This window comes from Belonocnema kinseyi, chromosome 8, assembly GCF_010883055.1.
Source record: "Belonocnema kinseyi isolate 2016_QV_RU_SX_M_011 chromosome 8, B_treatae_v1, whole genome shotgun sequence".
NCBI classification, from domain to species: domain Eukaryota; kingdom Metazoa; phylum Arthropoda; class Insecta; order Hymenoptera; family Cynipidae; genus Belonocnema; species Belonocnema kinseyi.
In genome coordinates, this window is record NC_046664.1 from 141,545,078 (window position 1) to 141,563,799 (window position 18,722).

The 18,722-nt window shown below is 35.5% G+C and overlaps 1 protein-coding gene across 2 annotated transcripts in view; it reads right to left on the minus strand.

Moving 5' to 3' along the window:
* LOC117177864 (FH1/FH2 domain-containing protein 3) overlaps nucleotides 1–18,722 on the minus strand; it is a 917,724-nt gene that overhangs the window by 591,235 nt on the left and 307,767 nt on the right. For both annotated transcript variants that reach the window (XM_033368897.1, XM_033368896.1), the window contains exon 3: nucleotides 9,521–9,630. In XM_033368897.1, the coding sequence (XP_033224788.1) occupies nucleotides 9,521–9,630 (110 nt within the window). The remainder of the gene's footprint in view (nucleotides 1–9,520; nucleotides 9,631–18,722) is intronic.

An 18,722-nucleotide genomic window follows, 5' to 3' on the forward strand; every position in this document is an offset into this window, starting at 1 on the left:
AAAAACACGTAAACTCAGAAGATGTGGACTGTGACTGCACCATATATCTAGTCGGGAGTGGTGCTGACTGAAAACAGATGACTTGGAGCGATTCGCGCGCCACCTGTTGGTCATTCTAAGGACTTGTTGAACTACCCTCGTACCTGGACAGCCCCATGCAAAATAATCAGATAAAATCCAACTCTAACCGACAAATACCTTTGACATGTTGGGCAGTGACCTCTTAAGCCTGTGATAACATTTAATATAGAATGGAAGTAAGTGAAGTTATTGATTGAAGACCCTAACCTTTAAATTTCATTTTTTTATTTTTATCATGAAAAATTGTGAAAAGCAAAAAAATAAGAACTTTTATTTTAATATTGCATTACGACACGGAAAAATCGATATCGCTGAGAGAACAATATTTTTGTCGTCAGAACTAGGAAGTACATTTCTTGCACCAACACTAACGGATGGTCCTCTCAATTCTAACAGTATAGGCGTAACAGCTATACAAGTATTCCTAGACGTCAAATTGCTCCACGAAGAATACGAGTATGTTGACGTGACTTTTTCAAACCATTTTCCGATTTCAGTTACATTAGACATTAGCCAAAACCCTGGTTTGATGCGGAATGCCTAGAATGTACAAAATCACTGAGAGAAATGCTTAATGATTGTGAAAGGGGGTTGTTCGGGCCTGATTTAATAACTCTCTATAATAATAAAAAAAGGAGTACAAAAATCTCTCTTAAAGAAAAAGGGATAGACAGAAAGGACAGACGCGTAGTACTAAGTTTACTACATAATTTCTTTTCTACTGTTGGTGTTCGAAAAATACTTTTTTATCACCTTTACATGGAGAATCTTTTTACAAGCTTCGATTTTGTATTACATTTAAAAAAATTATGGTTGCGTTCTACTAGTACTATCAGAGAAAATAGAGTGACGAAAAAAAATGTTATCACAAAGAAATCCCCTAGAGGTACGTACACTGCAAAGCACGAAAAAAAGTGGGATAAATTAGATTACTCTTGTTGATTTGGAAGAGGTATCAATCGTTTCTAGTGCTGCTGGAGTGTCACCCTTGTTTATAGCTTAAAGAAGAAGTAAAGAAAAAAAAAAGAAAAAGTAAATGTAAATTTTCCGAATGCACCCGCTACAATTATCAAATGAACATTGATTGTTTTTATTAGGCTAATTCAATCTGCTATTGCAAATGCAACAGTGATCTCGAATTATGTCCACAAAGACGAAAAAAGGGTTGAGTTCTTTAGAATGTATTATGGCTATTTCAAAGCATTATCTGGGAAAAGAAAAGTCATCTAAAAAACATAATGAGGTGATGAGAAATGAAAAAATGAAAAGCTGTTCTTTCTGTCCAATTAGAACATACATTTTCTGTGAACAAATCGAAAAAACCACAAAAAAGATGCTTCAATTATCATCCTCCACGTGGTAAGTGTCGGGCAACGTTGTTTTTCAATAAAAACAGCGGCTAAAAGATGAAATTGATAAGATTCTGGTGTGGAAATGACGTTAAATTGGAATAAAATGATTTTTTATAATCCTAATATCATGATTTTACCTATTTAACACTAAATATTTTCATTTTGTTTGAAAATAAACAATTCAAATACTTTTTTACTAAAATAATTAAATATTTATATGATTTGAGCGAAAAAATCACAAAAAATGTTAATAAAACGAAATTAAAAATTTTTGATTTCTGTTTCTTGGCCGCCAGTTTGTGCACTTTTGTGCATATTTGCGACGGTAAAAAAATTCCTTCGCCCTCTATTTTTCGACTGAAAAAAAATATTGCTAAAATTTTTTTTTATTTGTTGATTATTAACTGAAAATCAGTATTTTCCGTTTTTCAAACCATTGCATCGTTAAGAGCATACCCGAAAATAGTGGAAAAGAGTATTTTACAATAAGTTCTTTGCTTCTTTGATAACATTATTCAAGCTCAAATGTAAGAGAGAAATTTCTTCGTTTTGGAACTTAAAGGGTTAATTACTGGAAATATTAACCGGTCTTCATCAACTTTTTTTTTATTTTCTGAAAGTTATATAAGGAAAATGATTTAGCTCCAATTGGTTGTGATGCGAGATATTCGGTGATAATACCTGTTAATCATTAAATTTCAGTACTTATCACTCGAAGTGCACATTTGCTATCGTTACATGGTGGCAGTCAGCTCACTTTATACACTCTACGTCAAAAATTTTGGACGGTCAGATGTAGACAGTTAGTAAAAGCTCTCATATGTCATTCTGTTGTTGTTCAATAATTAATGGTTAGGTTACCTGATTTTGACATTGTTAATTGTAGACCATTAATACACAATGTTGCAGCCTACGCCAGTCTCTTTCGAATTCCCTTTGCTCCAGGTAGAGGACAAAGGAGTTACAAGGGCTATGTGCTCTTTTTGCTTGTTGCGTAACCAGAGCTATTCATCTGGAACTAGTATCAAATTATACTTAAAAGGACTTCTTATCAGTCTAAAAGCGTTTAATTGCGCGTAGAGAAATGTCTGCTCACCTTTACAGCGATAATGGTACCACCTTTGAAGGTGTTGATCGATAATTGAGAGAGAACGTGGCTCAATTACGTCGAGACCCGAGCCTTATTAATTCTTTATCCGCCGAGGGAACTACGTTGAATTTTATTCCACCCGCGGCTGTATTGTTCGCGTTATAACTGCCACTTCGAAATTCGATCAAATAATTTAAAAACTTTGTTTACTGCCTGTCACCGCAGTTTGGGCTGCTGAGTTGACTGATAGTCCAAACACTGAAGTCTCTTAGAGGAGCTAAGATATGCAACTATTTTTGCAATTATTTTTTCACGTCCTTTACTTGTTTTTCACATTCATAATAATAATAATTATTATTAAAATAACTTAAATGCAACAAAGATGTGTATGTGAAGTCTGTAAATAATGTACTTAATATAAGTTAATGCATGTTAGATTTCTAGCAGCGCGTTCGACACACAGAATTAGCAATACCTTACTAATTTCGTACTAAATGCTTAGCATGAAGCGGGCGGTATGTTAGAGATGTGTAAGAATGCGTGATATCTGCGAGTACAATAAATATGTACGCTGAAATTTAACTTGTGTGTGTATTAAAAGAGTGACCGGTAGTCAGTTTGTGTACTGGCGAGCTCTTTGCGTAAACTTTCTCACAACGGAAACGATTTTTAAACAATTAAAGGTACACTTTAATAAGAGTGCCGTTTTTAAAGTGAAGAACCTATTTTGCTTTAAGATCTTGGAAATAAAGTCTACTTGCAAATCAAAAGTCTAATTTTTCACTACACCTGAATCACCCTAGATTTTACGTTAAAAGGTTTTATAAAAAATCTGGATTAAATAATGCCTAGACTGTTATGTTAAATTGTAGGAAAAACAGACACAAGTATCATTCCCTATAATTGCTATTTTTCTAATTACCTCAATTATTGACTTCTTTCATCAACTAATTTTTTTCTTCGTGAATTATCTATTGGAGATTTTTTTATGCTCAGCTTATACAGGAAATAGAACATTGGTCATATTTTCGCTTTTAGAACAAAAGTTAGAATAATACTTTCAAAATGAGAAGATGAGAAATGAGAGATGAAATTAATCCTTTCATAAGATTTATTTCTCAGAAATGCTTTATCTTTCCATTTGAATTTACATTCAATTAAAAAAATAGTTTTTTATTGGTTTTGACCTAGAATTACGTTCAAAGTTAATGCTTCATGTTGTGCAATAAAACTTATCTGTACTATTCTAAAAAGCATATCACACGACCCATCTGGATCCCTGAGTCGAGGTCCCTCCTGGACCGATCACCAGTTTTTGAAATCAGTACAGGAATGAACTGCACCCCGCACATCGACCAAGAGACAGGCCTCCGTCGATATGGTGGAAAGGGGTTGGGTCCTTACCAGTCTAACATAACCCTTTACTCCTAATCTGTCTCCCCGGAAAGCCAAACCCTGGCGGCAGCTGTGCCCCCAGCTCTTCCGGGAGTTGAGGGATTGACGGTCCCTCTGAATGAGGCTATGGAAACGGGAGCGGGTTATGAGTCCCATCAAAAGAAGAAACGCATCAAAGGTTCCCTGAAAAGGAGACTGAAGAGGCAAGCGCAGCGAGCTATAGCAGTAGCTGAGGTACCTGTAACATCGGCAAACACAACTCCGATAACCAGCACTAAGGCTCAGAAGCGAGGAAGAAGCTCAGAGGGCATTTCACTTGGCAGGGGGGACGGGCTAAACCTGAGAACGGGCACAAGGCAGTCCAGCTACCCGGACTCGAGTTCACTACAGAGCATTTGGAGCTTTTCAGGAAGGCTGTCTGAAGGGCGCTTGGAACACTGGCCCCAGATCAATGGTCCATAATATAAAATTACTTTTGTAGTGTGACGTTGCAAGATTTTTGCAACTCACAAAATTTCAATTTATTTAATTATTCGGTTTTTGTTATTATGATTTGAGGACTTTTAAAAAGACACCTCGGGAATTGCACAGTACTCCAACACTAGCGACCGTAATTATAAGAAGACTTTTGTTGAGATGCCGACTGGATTTGAGGAATATTCTAGACTGTTTGAAAAATTCCAATTTCGACTTCTCCACCTGGCGTGGAAGTCTACAATACATCTTTTGAGAAATTTTTATTCTTATATCCAGCATGACTAGTGGGAGCTCTTTAACCCGGGCCTGGACTATTACTATTGGGAATACTGGTACCAGAGGACATCTGTTGCTGATGACAGGATGCATTTGGACTCCAGGCTGTAGCCAATAGGTTTTTTTTTTGAGATTCCTAACCTAGAACGGGAAATGTTAATAGAATTCTAATTCGAAGATTTATTTAGATCATTTAGATCGAGTAGATTACTCTTGTTGTTTGTATATCGAATATAATTTTTTTTCAATTTCGTTTTTTGGGATTATCCTTACGTATTATGTACTATGTTCTGTTACGTCACCTGATTTATTGTAGTAGTAGTGGAAGCTTCTAATGTATCCCCTAAGGGTTTAAATTTTTCTTAAACCTTCTCTATTCCTTTACACACCCTCCACACACTTACTTGGTGGTGGAAGGGGGACCTACAGTTTAAGGTGGGTTCCGAACCACCAAGAGCAACAGCCTTAAGTACTTGGAGAAAACCTTTTTCTCTAGAGGTACTGGTCCCACGACTCTCCGGAGATGAACAACTCCCCTGCTAGGCTAGTGTTCACCGCATGGGCCACCGAGACTCTTCCAGAGTGCGAGGCCGGAATCGAACCCGCAAGCCGAAGGAGTGGGTCCAAAGCCTACGCTTTAGCCTCCACGACCATCGTCCCACTTTACCTGATTTACTGTAGGAATGATTATTCCTGATTATTCTGATTTTTTTCTTGATGTGTAATTCTGGATGTGTACCCCCCCCCCCCCCCCCCCCCCCCCCCCCATTTGAATATTGTATGTGATGATCTCATTTAGTATCCTTTGATGAAACTCTGGGTACCCCCCTTTTTGTTTTGTGTACAAATATGACCATCTCTTATTTTTGATTTTTTACTATGCCCTTTTGTCTCAATATGACCATCTCTCAATTTTGATAAATTTATGAATGTACCTACAGTACAGTCGCTAATGAACCTGACAGTTGATGCGACTATAAACATCCAAATAATAATAAAAAATTCTATTTTGGTAACGTGATCATTGTTTCGGAAATTCTTATCTACAGGATTACCATAATTCTTAAACATTGAGACTATATTGATGCTCTATATAAGAGACACAACCTGCACGCATGACTGTTTATACCGCGCTCCTTATTGGTTCAGCTTAAATTCTTCACAACTCAAAAGCTTTACAGCTTCAATTGATTTTTGTACAAGAAATTTTCTATTTATTTTCTTTCATTTTTATATAGCTATAAAAGTTAAAAGACTTAAGCCTGGTGCAACCTGTAGAAGAAATGACCCCGCACACAATGCATGGGAAAATATCTTTCGGTATGTGAATAGTGCTTGGTGAGATCTTGAAGTGGTTAGGGAGCCTGTAGTAGGGATGTGCCAAACAGGCATCTGAATGCAGATTGGTCAAGCGAGAAGAGAGCGATACTTTCGTTCCAACAGCAGATAATGTACATTTATTGAAATTTGCTATAGCTTCACGCTTCGGTACCTTCGATATGCTTAGTATTTGTTGTGTTTGTTGCCGTTTAAATACATCGCGCTTTCTACCGCTGGCTCCAACTTCCATTCCAACTCCCCCCTCCACATAGCCTTTGGCGCGTCCCTCGCTACAGGATCCCTAATTTGTTCTAGTTGTTTTGACTGTTATATGTCTTTTGACAAGTTGAGTTGTTACATTCTCTTAAAAAAATATCAAGTAAACGGTTTATTTATGTAATTGTTATGAAAATGACACGGTTGATTTTTCTAATAGTGCTTTTCTGTTTTTTTATGGAATCGTTTCCATTAATTATCGCTCCAGTATGAAAATCAGTTTATAAAAATAAACTCAGAGAATACTATAAGACTCCAAATAAAAGAGTTAGAAGCTTGTCAATAATTATGACCATTTTTTGTAATTTTTCAAGATTTGAACATTTTCTAGGTAAACTGAAGTTTTGCCAGGGTAAGAAAAAAGTTCTTAAAATTCATGGGGAATTTTTAAATGATTGTATTGTAAGGAATTTCAAGAGAAAATCGAAAAAAGATCACAAAACATTTTGAATTATTCCCTAAAATCTTTAAGAAGTGTGATAGATTTTAAAGCAAAATTTTGCCATATTACATAATTTTAGAAAAAATGAGTAAGCTTAGTAGATATTCAAAAGTTTTGAAATGATTAAAAAACAATTAAAACTTGTAAAGATTTTAAAAGAATTTTGTAAAGTTTCACGAAAATGAAAAACATTTTTTCAGGTTCCCAAGAAAAATTGAAATAATTTTTCATTTCGAAAAATTAATTTGAAGATTAGAAGATTTTAAAGCAAAATTTTTCAATTTGGTGAAACTACAAAATAAAAACGAATAAAAATTGCGTATATTCAAGAAATATTTAGTGGAATTCAAAAAATTTTCGAATGTTTTCAAGAGCATAAACAAGTTTTCTTAAAATTTCTGGGAAAATTTAGAAGATTGTAAGGTAATTTTTTTAATTTGGAACGATATTTCAATATGGATTTAATATAACTGCCACGTCCCGGGACTTTTATAATAATAATAATAATAATAAATAATTACAAACAATGGATTATAAGTACATAACATTTATACTCAATAATAAATGAGCAAGTCAAATGATTATATTCAACATCTAATTCTCATTGTAAACAAAACCTACTATTGTTAAAATCATTCGTGAAGATAAGATTTGTAAGGAACGACGCAACCGTGTAAAGTTAACTCCACAGCCCAAGAAAAGCTAGGCATCATCTTCTGCAAAAATAGGCACACGTTAATTAATAGGAATAAATTAATTAACAAGAAACCAGAACAGGCAGCTGAATTTTCAATCTCATATGTTCACAATATGCTGGTACCTATAAGTACGTGCACAACGCAGTAAACAAAAATAAGCGATGCACATAAATATTCGTATAGCTAACAAAACCAGCAGGCTGAACACTAACCGAAGAGCTTTAAATTAATCAGCAAGCCAACACTGGAAGGAGACCAGATTTTCAGTCCCATACGTTTACGAAATGCTGGTAACTACACCACATCTACATCATTTAGGCATTCTGACCTACATATTTCTCTGACGGGCACCAGCATCTTAGATCCAAAAGTAATAAACATCTTAATCAAGATTACAGTTAAAGGAGGGTAAGCTATTCACGCACAACCAAAAGGACACACACAAACCTTATGCTCTTCTTCGCATTATAATATCTTACCTTTGGACACTTAGGAAGGGATACCATATATTTTAGTAACTGCGCCATTCTCCATATTTAGGCACATCACGATTCCTAATCACTGATTGGCTATCTCATTAATTATCCCGTTGGTACTTAGGAAGGAGTACAAAGTATTATGGTTGCTACGACATTCAGCATATATGGGCATGTACATAATTCTCAACGCCCATTGGACAATTAGGGTCTTTTCACTTTTCTACCTAATTGATTGACAACGCTCATTGGAGCCAAGAGGAATCCCTACTTCTAAAACCACTCATCCCTACGGGAATCTGAGAAGGGATCTTGTGAATAAATATAGCATATTTTAAAGCAGAAATCAGTTTAGTTTAGTTTGTTCCTGATTAGTCGATTATACTCCAGCTTCAGTCCTTAGTCCAGTCTTAGTTCATTCTCAGTTAGACAATCCAGATTGTAAAGAATCTTCGAAACCCTAAACTCCGGTACAACAGTCGTGGCCCGTCAACCATATGAATCTAAAATCTAAGAAGAATAGCTTCTGTGTGTAAGCCCGAGTCGAGAACACCTGCCACAAAGGGATAACGCAGCCGAAATACGTTGAACTTACCTTCTTTAGCCTGCAGAGCTATATTCACTACTATCCACTCCTTGAGGGTACCCATACAGGGTGCCAACAGAAGGACAAGATACTTTCGGTTCAAGAAACGAAAGGGCGAATTGTCTACTCTCTATAGAATGGAACTTGTAAGTAAACCAAAGAATCAAGTAATTTGAAGCAATCCGTAGGTTTATGAGAAAACGAGTTTGTCAAATCTGATCTTTATAAGTTTATTTAAAACTAGATTCTAAAACGAGGAACCACTTTGAATAAAATAAAATACAAAGTAAGTTACATCTCTTGGGACGTAACATACATACCTCGTATATTTTTGGTGAATCGGCCTTGGCAATTATAAACTGCCAATACAGAAATAAATTGACAATTTTTTTCTTATTTTATTTAACGTAAAATCAAATTTAAATCTAAATTTTTCAATTATTTCAGAAATGTGCCTAAATTAAGTCTGGATGATTTTAGGAAAGCAAACGTGAGTTCCTTGGACAGGGTTTGAGCTTCTACATTTCTTTAAAACTTTCTGTGCATTTTTTTGTCGAGAAGCTGTTCGAGGAAATTGTTAAACTTTTCTTTTTTTACGTGATCATTCGTAGTGAGGTATCCAACTGAAATAATGCATATTCCTTACTTCTGATCTTAAAATACAGGCCCAGGATCTCGGCCAATTTTTTCGCGGTTTTGGAAACATGCGCTTCTTTGCCAATCATCTCTGACCTTTCTTAATAGAGAATCTGTTCCATTTGCCACAATGTAAGCTGTAACCAGAATTATTCGGTTATAAAGATTTTGGAGATTTAGTGAAGTACAAGAACACGACCCTCAATATGGCCACGAATGTGATCATGAATATGAAGAAGAGTTTGCATATCAATTCATCCGTTTTTCGATTGTGCATGCCACGTACGTATGTACATCCTAGTTATAGCTCATATTGTCGCAAATAAAAAGGTTTTCTCCTAGAAATGGTCCAGAAGCGTAATCCTATGGGAATTTTTTTATCTATCGATCAAAATGTCAATAATGAAGTACTTACTGTGTCTGAAATCCTTCTAGTTCCTCTTGTTGTTCATTGATGGAAGCTTCTAGATCCAAGTAAACCCCGTAATCTCCATCTTTGTAAAGCTGAAGAGCAGTGTCGTCAAGCTGTAACAAACAAGCAAGAGATAATTACAATTAGTGAAAGTCATTAATGTTATTTGGATATTCAAATATGGTGAAATTTTATCATTGTAATGGTGGTGTTCAAAACTATTATGACTGTTTATTGTATATATTAAATAACAAAATATAAAGTCCAATATAAGCATTTAAAAGACGTACAAGTAACCTCAAATTGAGCTAATATCAAGATGATCCCTGTTTTCGAGGATGCTGAAAACTATCAAATTTATATTTTTGCTAGAATTACTTAGAATATTTTGTTGTTTGTCTAAGGTGCCAGAAGTCTACAAAATTATTTATTTGCGAAAAACTATTGCCCAAACCTAATAATTAAAGTAAATTCAATTAATTCTTTAAGCAGATTCCCGGTACATTTCCAGACAGATTGGAGTGTCTCAATCTCTATTCTCAAAGCGGTTGAGGACAGGATTTCATGGTTTTATCCATCTCCTTGTGTGAAAGACGTCCAATACACCCTTTACTCTATTTGGGACTGGGTTTTGGCAAGTTGACGGATGTCGAAAAGAAAAAATAACTATCACCATCGTGTTTTACACCCCCAGAAACCCCCAGATAGGCCTTCATTGGGAATTTTGAAAAGTCGAAAACTTTCCCGAAGGTTAGCCACCGGAAAGACTTATATCAAATGCTACCTCGGATCGAAATTTTGTCGGGGTCCAACCCATGGAATATGAACAGGTTCTTATTTCATTCTGAGGTAAATAAAGTCCCTGAAACCCCGGCGGTCTAGAGGTTGAAAAATCCCCAAAAACTTATATATCCCAGCTTTAATCACATTTTGCGGAGTCTTCACCAAGTGAAATCAAACAGTGTAAAAAAAGGGGGAAACGCCCACTAATAAAATGGATACTGGCAGCAAGTATGCTTTAGATAGCTATCCCCGGATCCTCATACTCCCTATCCGAATTTCTGCAAACGCCAAATTATAATGCTTCAGAGCAAGGCTTTATGAAATAGCCTGGCTAGTATAAAGATTGGCGTTGGAGCGAGTCCTTTGATATGTGTTACAACTATCCCAGCGAATGTAATTTTTATAATGTACAAAATATAACGAGTGATAATGAAAATACGATAAACAGTGTTTTTATTGACGGTAAGGAATAATCAATCATCAAATGGCAAAATTTTATTAAAAATTGAATAAACAAGCATTTTTAGAAAAAAAATTGAAAGTACCGATAGTGAAAATTGAACGTAATTTTTCAAATGCATTTTTCTCGAAAATTGTTAAACATTGCGTTTCCTTAATGTTTCTCATAAAATCTCTGGCACATACCTATCCTTGAGCACAGTATCAATCCAAAAAAAGCGTAACTAAAGATCCTCCTGTTAAATCATTTAAATTTATTTGTAAAAATTAGTATTAACATGTTTTCATATAAATTTTTTATTGCATACAACTTACTGGTTAGATTACATAATAAGGCAGTCACCGTTGTTTTAGCTGGAAAATTTTTTTTGGACACAGACTATTAGAATCTTTAAGTGAACGATAAATGATGCGATTTGACGAGTCTGGATATAATAATCATAAGCAATAATTAATAACAAGAAATAATTAATTATATAAATTTTATGTCTTATCTTATCCTTTTAAATTTTAATAAGAACTATTGATAGATTTATAACTTAAGTAGTTAATTAATCACGCGAGAATAATCGCTATTGATTAATCGTTTATAAATATTAGATCTGTTTTACTAAAATATTCTGCTATTTTCCATCCTTATCTATTCCCTATGTAGGTTCAGTATGCCAGATAGCTACCGTCGACATCTAATGCCAGCTAACTGCTAGACACTACATGTACCTATCCAAGATGGTACGGCTCCAAATACTACAAAAAAGCCCCTATAAAAACTTACCGCCATAGATTTTACATAATCTTGCCATTTTGGTAACCTATACGAACAAATCTACGTTTAATCGAAAACCAACTATATTTCCAGTGATTGGTTTATCAAGAAAATCGCAACCCGCCTGAAGTTCCTATATGGTCAGTTAAATATTTGGGTTGGGTAAAGAGAATATAAATTACATGGAAATGAAATACAGCCATTCACGTACACCTTTTATTGTAGGTCTCTTCTGATCTGCAGAGCAAACAAAATAATTTTGGAACTTCCCATTAAATGTGTTAGTAGTTTATCATTGAGACGTAAGCTGGCGTAGTAATCATAATATTGTAGAGATTGTCGAACGTCTGTGATTTTCGTTTGTTCCTAGGCTTGAAAACTCTAATTTCATAAATCTCGCCAGCTAACACTAAGTTAGCGAACATTCAATTCATTAGCTAAATAGAAAAGATGATCATTAATGTACTAAAATACAAGAATGACATTTCATATTCTTTAAAAATAGTGTATCTGATATTTGCATAAAATTTATTTAAATCTATAAGAACATAAATCAGGTTTTTTTTTATTACAACAGAAAAGTTTCCAAATTAATATACAAAAATTCCAAGAACTTCATATAATTGAAAATGAAATTATTTTTAGAATATAAAATTTTTTGGTCGTTTTAAATATCCTGTAAATTTTTCTGACATGAGCCTAGAAGAGTTTGTAACTGGCGCTAAGAAATTGGTATGTTCTTAAAGCTTGTATGACGTTTCAGCTTATGATATAATGGGAAGAGCAAGAAATTATGGAGATGCTGACATAGCAATAATGATAAGAATACTAAAAATGTTGCTGAAAATGCCAGCGTCTGCACATACTTCTAATATGATATGGAGGTAAAAGTGATACCAGAATGGTCCGAACAAATTCTTCAGGATTTTTTCATTCTTATGTATTTTTTATTGGAATTTCTATGATAGCCTAAAAAATATCAAACATACGAAACCTGCTGTATGACTTAACTTATATAATTACAAAACTTTCGAGTAATTTAATGTCTTCGAGAACTCGAAACTTTTGAAATTAACAATAATTTTTTGAAATCCGATAGTCGCAGGTTTTTTCGGATTGCTAACAGTGATTTTGAAATAAAAATTGGGAATTCAAAATTTTTTTATTCTAAATGGCAACCAAATTTTTGAAAAATTAAAAATATAAATCAGTTTCCTCGAGGTACAGCCCTAGAGTTTTTACATTCTCATTCATGAGAGTGTAATATAATCGCTCGATAATGGGTTACCTTGCGCTTCGCGCTCGCATGTTTATTCTTTGCATTTGGCATGCTTGAATAAAACTCTATCAAAATGATCTTTTTAGATCGCAGTTTTTATGCGGGTTCATATTCTGAATTGTCTACTTAATTAAGTACGGTCAAAGATTAAATTTCTCAAAGCTCTGCAGGCTTTGAGGTACACATTCTCATCGCGACACTCACACTGCGTGTTCGATTTCCGACAGACATTTGTAAACAGGTTTTGTTGAATCTTTTATTTTCTCGTAACTTTCGTCCTTTTTCCACACATTTTTAAATTATTTAATTTGTTTATTTTCAATGTTATTTTTACGAATAAAACAAAAGTTACCCGCCCTATCAAGAAGTGATACTTGACGAAATTGTAGATCTTTCTTGGTATAATATTTTTCATTAATTAATCTTTTTTCATATCCTACATATTTTGACCACAAAATGGTAATTTGCTTTTTCATTATTTTTTGTGCAATCAAAATTTGAATTTTCGATTTTTCAGGAAAATCCAAAAAATTGTCTTGATAATCTTGTAGGGCTTTTAAATAGAAATGTTTTTCTTCTCATCAATTTTTTTATACCATGCGTTTTTTAGGCCAAAATTTGAATTTTCGGTTGCTTTAAAAATGTTTGAAAATGCTATAACTCTTAAAATTTTCTGTTCATCGAAAAAAGTCATAAGAATACATTTTATATCCTTTTGAGTAATATAAATATCCGTACACAGAATTTTCAAATTTAAAAAAAAGTGTTCTCAAAAATGTTCAAAGTGTGCTCACTTTTTGAATTTGTATTAAAAATAACTGGTTAACGAACTCGCGCTTTCTTTCAGGGCCTTAAAAAGGGTGCCAAAGATATTTCTTATATGCTGTTTAAATTTGTATACACCCTTTATTTTTTTCTAATTATTATTTACTCGATTACCTAATTATCGAGTGCGATGCACGAGTGTCGCAATGAGAATGTAATCGTCAAAGCCGCAGTTGTTTTGAGAACATTCTTTAAAATCAAATGTAAAAAAATACGGTTCCAATGTATGAATGTAATTCCTCAGAAACTTAAATCACGGTTGTAGATTTAAGTTACCATATTTATGATATGTAAAAAAAATGTAGTAGAAGTGTAAGCACTAACGTACGAAAACGAGCGGTAAGCTTTCTATTTATTTGTAAACAGCTCTTTCCCTCTCGGAGGAAATATCCATTAAAAAACAGACCATTGAGGCTCGAACGAGGGCCAACTTATCTTATTTCTTTTAATGTTTTCTTTCTTTTTTTTCTGAAATGTTTTATATTTTTGTAAAACACACTTATGGGCTTCTCATAGGACGAAGGAGTAAGTTACTCTTCTTGATTAGTTTGGGTTTTTAAAAATTTTTTTATGAAATTCACCGAGTTCCGAGTACGAGAGGGGGATGGAGGAGAGAGTTGTTCCCCCCTGGAAGATCATTTTTCATCAAGGACCAGCACTACGAACAACAAAAAAGCAAGGCGCAGGCGCAACCGTAGGTTGTTCACCGGGGAATGAATGAGGATGAGATTCCCGCATTTCAAATCTTGTACATGTGGTGATTCCAATCTCACCGTTGAGGATTCGTCGCAGCACCATAATCACCATCTATTGTGCAGTAGGGTCCCGAAATCTCCCTCCATACGCCATGACACTGCGCCAACGCAGAAGACACATCTCGTCCACCTGCGCAAGAGGGGAGAGATTGGGCGGCCTGCGTGCTGCCAAGATGAGCGAACTCGTGGTCTTTTGTCGTTCGAGCCTCGTGCGAGGATATTATATTTTCTTGTACCGAATGTAACTCTGTAGAGTTCACACCTTAGAGTGGGAAACACGCAGAGAAATTGGTTTCTTTAAAGCTCCAGGGCGGAAGTAGGGTGTAATCTCTTTTCGTTAGATCTCAGTGGACGTGCTTATATTTCTTTTTTTTCGTGAGTTTTTAAAAGTGTCAATAAGGAGGGATAACAGGGTGGTTTTACTCCTTGTATTTTATGCCAGCTAATTAATTATTAAATTCCTATGATATTTATTACTTAACTTCAGTGTTTTGTTTTATTTGAGTGGCCTCTCAGGTATCTTTCATAAATAAGATTTCCAGGTGCCTATGCCACTCTGCCAAAATAATGAGCTTGGGCATTTGAAAAAAAATTTTTTTAAATAATTTGAGATAAGGATTGCCAGTGTTCTGTGGTTTAAAGTCAGTTTCTGTAGGGCGGCAAACGTGACGTTTGTGTCACGCCTTTTAATAAATTAACAGCCCTGGGGAAAAAATTTGTTTAAAGTTTTGTTTTATCTATTTAAATAAAATGAAGAAATTAGAATCTTCGTTTTAATAACGTAATACATTAAGAGGCGAGATTATAAGAGACTAGATGGAGGATAGAGGCTACGGGGTCGCAAATGATGCGGTAGCAGGGGATGAAGAGGGAGAATACACGTATGTGAATAAGTTACGGGAATCGGTGATAGACTATTTGGTCAGGACTATGCGAGGTTGGAAGGAGGCAGAGAAATTCGCAGTAAAAGGGAGGGTAGAATTAGACTATTAGCCATCATTATTACGGATAAAGGGATAGGGTGGCAGAATGAAAGGTCGGGGAGAAGGGTCATTAGGGGAAAGGGTGACATGGAAAAGGCGATAGAGAAGTATCAGGAGCAGTTGGCAAAGGTTAGCTTCGAGTAGGTGTCATTTGAAGAGATATGGGAAGTTATAAAAAAAATAAAAGGGTTTGTGCAAAAGAAAGTATCTAGAAAGAATGAATGGAAAAATCTGGAGGAGGAGTCTTGAAATTTTGAGCCAAACGAAGACGTGTGGAAAATAATGAATAGGTTCAGGAAACGTAGGATAGGGGTAATTAAAAATATAGAAATTTAGGTATGGGGGTCATTTTGTAAAAGATGATTTCAGGATTTAGAATTACCGAATAAAGATTAGGGGATTATAAGAGCGACGGAGGTAGATGGAGAAGAGCTAAATGACGTTAAGATAGAGAAGCAGACAAGGAAGTTGAACAGGTCTGTATAGATAGGGTTGGGCGGGTAGAGACCGAAGCGTGGCTGTTTAGCATACTGAAGGTAAGTAACAGGCTAAAGGACGCAATAAAAAAAGTATTATGGGGGCGAGATTGTCAACAGGGTGAATAGAGAATTAGCTTATAATGGTTTGACAGTGTACGCGTATTCTGTGAATCTAAAAGAAGCGTTTCCTTAGGTGGATAGGGAGAGCTTGTAAGAGGCGATGGGGGCAGGGAAGAAGAGAGATGCCCAATATATAGTATTTGAAGAAAAGAAAGATAGGGTGAAAGGAGCGGAATTAATTTCAGAGGGTTTCTGCATAGATAGGGGGTTGATAAAAGGCTGTCTGCGTATCCAAACACTTATTGCGATTTTAATTGCGGATATGGAAGGTAGGCTAGTGTCCGGAGTAATAGGAGGAATAAGGGTAGAAGAGGTTAGGATGTTGTCACTCTCGTATGCTAATGACATAGTGCTACTAGCAAAAAGCGGCGATGTAAAAGGCGGTACAGTAGGTGAAGAGTTTTTGCACCTAGACTTCCTGCTTCGGAGAAATTAGGGAGTGGATAGTCACAGAAAAGAGAAAGTCTGAAGGGCAAAATTTGTGATAAGGCAGATGTGAGAGCTTGGGAAGGAGTTTTTCGCAGATAATTTTGTAAGGATGACTGAATTGTTCGATACGCTAGTGATTAGTGTCTTATATAATGAAGTGAAGGTATGGAGGTGGAAGGAAAGTGAGAAAGTAAATAGGATACAGGAGAAATATGTAAAGTGGACACTAGGTGTTCAGATTGCACATTAGATTATCTCCTTTTCTATTATCATTCAAGTAGCTTAAGCGAATTAATTCGACTACGAATCCATGAGCGGTTTCTGAGTCAGTCTCTCGCTAACGGCGAACGAGTGTGCTCGTGGTGTCTCTTGTAAACCACACTCAAAGTCGCGATTAATTAAACCATCAATGTAAACCATAGTATTATAAAACTAAGTGCAATACAGTGATCAATATTTTAGTAAAGTAATGTGTTCTCAATTTTCCTTCTTTTGAATCCCATACCTCTAACCTTCTTACAAACCTTCTTCCAGCACCTAACAATACATCTTATTTAGAGTTCTATAATTTAAATAAACTTAAAACTATAGACAAAATTGGTCCTTCGAAACGGGTAAATAAACTTAATGCAAATTAATCGCGTAATTTTATAGTGGATTACAGTGATCATCTATTCGTTCCCTTTTTTCTCAAGCTTACAGCTGCTTGCTCACTCAAAAGCAGCCTATGCTATCTGACTCATGTAGAATAGTAGAGTATTTGTGAGTTCAGATGGATAGCTACTTAACTTAATCCCTAGTGATAAACAAGCAACTGACGGTGAAATTAAATAATCATATTATTAAACGATTTTCTTCCTGTGTGGAGTGACCACTTGTTTTTGTTTTGAACAGGAGAATACCGATTCGCCTTGTCGGTTGATGTATTTAGTGGATACCTAACATAAGTCTACTGTGTACTCCTTCGCTCGAAAGTCATCATGACGTCACTTGTAGATAAACAGCTAGCGATAGTGGAGCTAATTACATGATTCTATGACAACACTAAGAAACAAAGAGAGTAGGTAATGAAATCTGTAACATAAATGGAAACTAGACTTGCTACGCTGGAAAAATAGTGGTCGGACTTTTACGACCAGGATTTTGTGATAGTATCGGATCCGGGCTACGCTAAAAATTCTTACGTTGTGGATAATAAATTTGACGAGGTAGAAGCGGATTACATCGCCTCAAAAAATCAATTCAACATAATACTAAAAAAAACCTCAACGCAATCCCAGGGAAAATATCAGGTAATAGAAACATGAGTCCTGTATCACATTGTTTAGAAACTTCCTTCAAACATTCATCCTCGCTCCCTCTTTCAAAATTCAGTGGTGAGCAACACGAATGGAAAACTTTACGAGATATGTTCAAATTAATGGTTCACGATACTAGTATTTCAGATGTTCAGAAACTTTATTATTTAAAAAATGCACTTCAGGGTAAAGCTTCAGATCGTTTTAAAAAGATGTCAATTAGCAGCGCTAATCAATAAGAAGCTTGGACAACGCTAGTTAGGCTTATGACAACAAACGCGTTATCCTTGCGGCTCATATGCGTAAGCTGCTCTCCTGTCCTTCAGCTTAAAAAAATCAGTTGACGAAATCTTACGTCTTCTGGGTGCCACGAATGAATTCATTCGCGCATTTTTAAACATGAGTAGACCTGTAGATCTTTGGGAATCTTCTAGTTATCAGGTCGATCTGTTACTCAGATCTTCTCGAGACTCACAGTTTGAACTTCCAATGCAAGCTTTAGTCATGAAGTCTCTTATCCACTTGCTTCCGAAAAAGAAATTTCAGTTTAAGGACTGGCCTCACTTGAGAAACCTTGAACTCGCTGACCCGGAGTATCATCGACAAGTACGCGTCGACTGTCTGATAGGGGTTGATCTCTTCGGACATGTACTACGTAAGGGCCTAAGGCAAGGTCCATTAAACAGTCTCACTTTACTGAACACATGTTTCGGTTGGGTTCTGTTTGGTCGTCCTGTAGATCATAAAGAAGATGATACTTTCGAGTCTTCCAGTGTTCTTCATGCTGTAGAAAACTACTATCTTAACAATCAATTGTGACTTTTCTGGGAATTGGAGAAAATTCCAAAAAGAACCTTCTTAAAGTTAGAAGAGCAGGATTGTGAACTATTATTCAAAAATAACTATTATAGGAACTCCACAGGTCGATATGTTCTTCGATTTCCCTTATCTGGGTGTCCAAATGACTTAGGAGAGTCTCGCCGTACAGCAATTTCGGTCTTCCCACGGAACGAGAAACGATTCTTAAGA